The sequence below is a fragment of the Theobroma cacao genome, chromosome 6 (genome assembly GCF_053813885.1).
Source record: "Theobroma cacao isolate CCN51 chromosome 6, ASM5381388v1, whole genome shotgun sequence".
Lineage (NCBI taxonomy): Eukaryota > Viridiplantae > Streptophyta > Magnoliopsida > Malvales > Malvaceae > Theobroma > Theobroma cacao.
Window position 1 is genome coordinate 980,255 of NC_142644.1, and position 4,660 is coordinate 984,914.

At 33.3% G+C, this 4,660-nt stretch overlaps 1 protein-coding gene across 2 annotated transcripts; it reads left to right on the forward strand.

Moving 5' to 3' along the window:
* The first annotated feature begins 249 nt into the window (after positions 1-249).
* Positions 250-4,367, forward strand: LOC18595136 (uncharacterized). Of its 2 annotated transcripts, XM_088807538.1 has the most exons (5): positions 250-1,349; positions 1,463-1,561; positions 2,540-3,374; positions 3,468-3,592; positions 3,984-4,367. In XM_088807538.1, exons 1-5 carry the CDS (start codon positions 294-296, stop codon positions 4,029-4,031), a joined length of 2,163 nt encoding a protein of 720 aa, XP_088663664.1. In that variant the 5' UTR covers positions 250-293; the 3' UTR covers positions 4,032-4,367. The 2 variants fall into 2 exon arrangements, with proteins under 2 accessions (XP_088663664.1, XP_007023024.2); XM_007022962.3 differs by having other exon boundaries at positions 2,540-3,592.
* Positions 4,368-4,660: the final 293 nt, after the last annotated feature.

Sequence of the window (4,660 nt, forward strand, 5' to 3'; positions counted from 1 at the left end):
TATTTGAAGTTTTCTTTAATGATGAGTAAAGTTTCTTTGGTCCCTTTTCTTTTATTGAAAGACAAAGAGAATAATTTTAAAGTAAGGAAGATTGACATAGTAATTAAAGCAGTATTTGCTTTCATATTCTCTCAATAATTTCCTTGGCATATGCCATTTTCTTGTTTGTGGTTCAGAATGTTTGAGGGAATCTTTGTTTAGCTTTTATATCTAAACACCCTCTCCTATCAAGAGGCTAGCTGTTGACCGTCTCTCTCTTCATCTACTGGAATTTCTTTCTTTGTTGGTTTGAGATGGACATTAAACCTTTCCTTCATGAACACCACTTGCTCTTTGATTATTATGAGGCGTGTTGTGATAAATGCAATAAGCAAATTCATGATTGGGCCTATTCTTGTGAAAGATGCAAGTTTTGGTTGCACGAGTCCTGCGCTAAACAACAGCTACCTCCTCAGATAAGTGCACATCCTCTCCACTCCGAGCACAATCTTACCCTATTTTCTTTGACGGATTACGTATGCGCTAAATGTTCCAATCTTTCTCGTGGTCATGTATACTGTTGCAAAAATTGTGATTTTAAGCTTGAGTACCTATGCGCTTTTTCACCTAATGCTGAGAATAATAAACTCATAATTGATGGCCACATATCCAAAAAAATTCACCATTTCATCTTTAACCAGTCGTTGATCCTCTTTAACTATAGGAGAGTGGGAAAGTATGATTATTGTTGTAGTTGGTGTGAGAAGCATCTATCTGGAATGTCCTATGGTAAACTTGAATTCTTTAATCAAGTTTTCTTTCATGATTCCTGTTTAATCAACATGCCTAGCATAATCGTAAAACACCCCTTTCATCCATCACACCCTCTTCAAATACAGATGGTCTTCTCTAAATACCGTTGCAATGCTTGTAACTACTCATTGAAGGGGATCCAAGCCTATTGTTGTAAAAAATGCGGATTCTACCTTCATGTTCTTTGTGCTAGACTCCAACCCAGTCTCAAGGTTGAGTTACATGAGCATTATCTTTCTTATTTTCAAATAAAATCTAGATGGCGTGGCTTTCGGTGTAAGATATGTAATTCCAATTGCAGTGATGGAAATAAGGAAAGTGTTTGTTATCGTTGTGTTCAGTGTGATTTCAATTACCATTTCAATTGTCTTGGAGTACTATCTTCTACTAGACATAAGTATCACAGGCATGAGCTAATGCTTATTGATTCATTTATAGAAGATGATTCTAAGGAATATTATTGTGATATTTGTGAAGAAGAAAGAAAACCCAAGCATCATGTTTATTGTTGCAAGAAATGCAAATTTGTTGCTCACATTGAATGTGCACTCAATAAGGTAAGGAGACATTTACACTCACTCTAAAAAAATTTACTAAATATTTTTTTCTCATTAGAAAAAGTAGCATAGGTCACATAAATATTCTGGTGCTAATATTTTCACTTCCCCAGGTTGTCGATACAAAACTTGACCATGGGTCAGCCTCTGGGTTGTTGGTTAGCAAAGAGGAAACAGAGCAGAGAAATGCAGAATTTCCCACTCATCTTAGCGTAAGTGATATTTCATAATACTGGTAACTTACAAAAAAACCTTTTCATCTAAGCCGTCCCTGGCAGCTTCTTTGTGAAATGCCTATTGGGCATTCAAAATTTCATACTAGCCATCTTTATCTATAGAAATTTATATTTACATTAACGAAAGATATAAAATAAATTTTATTTTGGCTTTTACTCAGATATATCCATGAAGCAAAAACTATTATATTTAGAATTTCAATTTCTTAGGTTTCTTAGACTTTCGTGTGTATAAACATTACGTTAGAGAAATAGAAAATCAAGTAGTTGAGAAATACCAATACTAAGAAAAACAATTTATGAGCCGTTTTATTGAAGTTACATTGTCTTCTATAATTTCTTGGTTTTATATATATTAGTATAATTAATTTTTAGTAATAAACACCACTTATGATTTGGAGTAAAATTCAATAAAAGAAACTTAAAATTGTCAATCATAAAGGTAAGAAATCTGTACCAATAAATCATTATTGAAAATTAATTTGGAAATTGTTATAGTTAAAATATTGAAAGTTTGAATAAAATAAAATCACATACGTGCATGCATCATGTTAATTTATGAAATATGTATATTTATTATTTAATTACTGCATCTTTATTCTAGTTTTATCTTAAATTTTCATTACCTTTTTTTTTTTGTTTTTCTTTTTAACCAAAAAATCAAAGAGTAAATTGTATTTCATTTTTTTTAATGCATTTTGAATTTGTTGCAAATTCATCCGTTTATTACCATGTCAATTAAATATAGATGGAATTTGCCACCTAAGTACTACATATTTGTCCAATTATGTTATTGTAGTAACGTGGACATATATGTAGTGCTTAGATGACAAATCCTTTTCCTATTTTAATAGTGCATTAAAGGATAGATGAACTTAAAATAATGATGTACTTTGCTTAAAAAATATAAGACCATTATAAGTTTCTTCACTCACTCTCGTTTTAAAGATGCAGATTAAATATATCGATCATCCACATGTCTTGAGCTATAATGAGGCTACTGAACAGAATAAAAGTCTTCTCTGCAAAGCTTGCTGTCAAGAAATTTTTGATCAACACTATGCTTGTGAAGATTGTGAATACTACTTACATGAAACATGCACTACATTGCCGTATGAGGTGTCACACCCCCTTCATCGCCAGCATCCTCTCAAGCTTTTCACTGATATAGGCGCATTTCCATGTTCCCAATGTAGGGACTATTCTGATGGATTTTCTTACATTTGCTATCCATGTGATTTCAAACTTGACGTGAAATGTGCTGCCATTCCAATTGCACCTAATAAAGAGGGTCGAGGGCAAATAGAGATGGAGAGACTCTCCAAGTTATGCCCTTTCAATCATAATCATAAGCTAGAGTTCTTTAACTGTAGAGCCAATGTCATCAAAGATTTGAAATGCTATGCTTGCCTCCTACCAATCGTGGGTTCAGCCTATAGATGTCGTGAATGTTTTTACACCTATGCGCATGAATCTTGTCTTGCACTTGTGCGCGAGATGCAACACCCATTTCATCCATTACACTTTCTTCATCCACAAATCTTTTTACGGATGTGGTCCCCTTTTTGTTTTGCTTGTGGAAACTCAATCGACATGGGCTATAGTTGTCAGAAGTGTGATTTCCACCTTCACTTTAATTGTGCTGACTCCCTGAAGCGAGCCTTAAAGTATAAGTCTCACGTTCATAACCTTTATTATTTTAGATTACGTACTGAGATGCACCCTCGAGCATGCAACAAATGTGAAAGCTCGTTGGATAGTCAACCTTTCTATCACTGCTTGGAGTGTGGTATACGTTTGCACATTAAATGTGTTCCAATACCACATTTAATTAAATCTAAATGTCACATTCATCATTTGATTCTTAAAGATCATTTTGTAGAAGATGATTCAAGAGAATACTATTGCGACATTTGCGAAGAAGAAAGGAACTCAAATAATCATGTCTATTACTGTGAAGAGTGTTATGGACAATTTGTTGCTCACATCGAGTGCGTGCTTCCTACAGTAAGTTTATCACTATCATTTTTTATATAGAATTTTTCTATATCACATTACTGAATATTTTGAAAAAAAAAATAAGAATCTTAATTACACATACACATCACATGATTATATCCACCACCTTTTTGGTTGGTTGAAATTTATTAATTCAGCTACTTTGATCAATTTCAATCTAATAGGATTTATACATTACATATGTATATCACTCTTTTATCTTATTTCTTGTTAGAGGTAAAATAAAATTTTTGCGTGTGCTTAGTAAAACTTATTATTGAATGAAACTTTTATTGTATAATTTGACTACATATGCTAACTTTATAATTTATTTTCTTAGAAAGGTATAATATTTCTGAAATCCACGTTTCCAGATTCTAACAAAATTTAGTACTTTCAGGTGGACAAAGCTGAACCAGCACCGGAGGCTTCTCTCATTCAGAATTAACTATGCTCTATACAAGCTGAGAGCTAAAGGAGTTTAACGAAAGAACAGCTGAGTGATGAAGAAATCCAACCACGGAGGAGCCAACAGAGGAGTTGCAGACGGAAAAGGCAAATTAGTTCTGGCCTTGCTTGTCTAGATGAAGCATAATTCCATGGAGGTACTGTTATGTTATCAGCAAAAGAACCCTGTGAAGAACTTTGAATGTTTCCCGATTAAGCATGTTCTCGTAGTCATGGGCGTCAAAAATTTGACACTTGTGGAGTGATGTTTTTCTTCTGTAAACTCTGTTAAAATATATCATTTACAGACTATAACAGCAACTGAGACTTGAGTTAATGTTAGGAATCAAATGATAATAGGATTATATTAAGAATTTAATGTTGTTGTTTAGTGTATATTGTTAGTGATAGAGAGGAACTCAAGCTATGCCAAGTGATTGGATTATGAAATGGTAAGCTTCTTAATACTATTATATTAAGAAAACGAGCCCTTGTTTTTTATCTGATCCTTTTATTCTCCTTTGGCCAGAAGTGATGTGCATTCTCAAACTAGTGAACTTGGCAAATAAGTGACTGTTTTCCTGTATGAGTAATGAACTTGAGCTCTTAACTTTATAAATCCTAAACACC

Coding starts and splice junctions, on each gene's coding strand:
- LOC18595136 (XM_007022962.3), top strand. CDS start 294: ATGGACATTAAACCTTTCCTTCATGAACACCACTTGCTCTTTGATTAT. Junction 1,350..1,462: donor TTGAATGTGCACTCAATAAG/GTAAGGAGACAT, acceptor TCACTTCCCCAG/GTTGTCGATACAAAACTTGA. Junction 3,593..3,983: donor TCGAGTGCGTGCTTCCTACA/GTAAGTTTATCA, acceptor TAGTACTTTCAG/GTGGACAAAGCTGAACCAGC.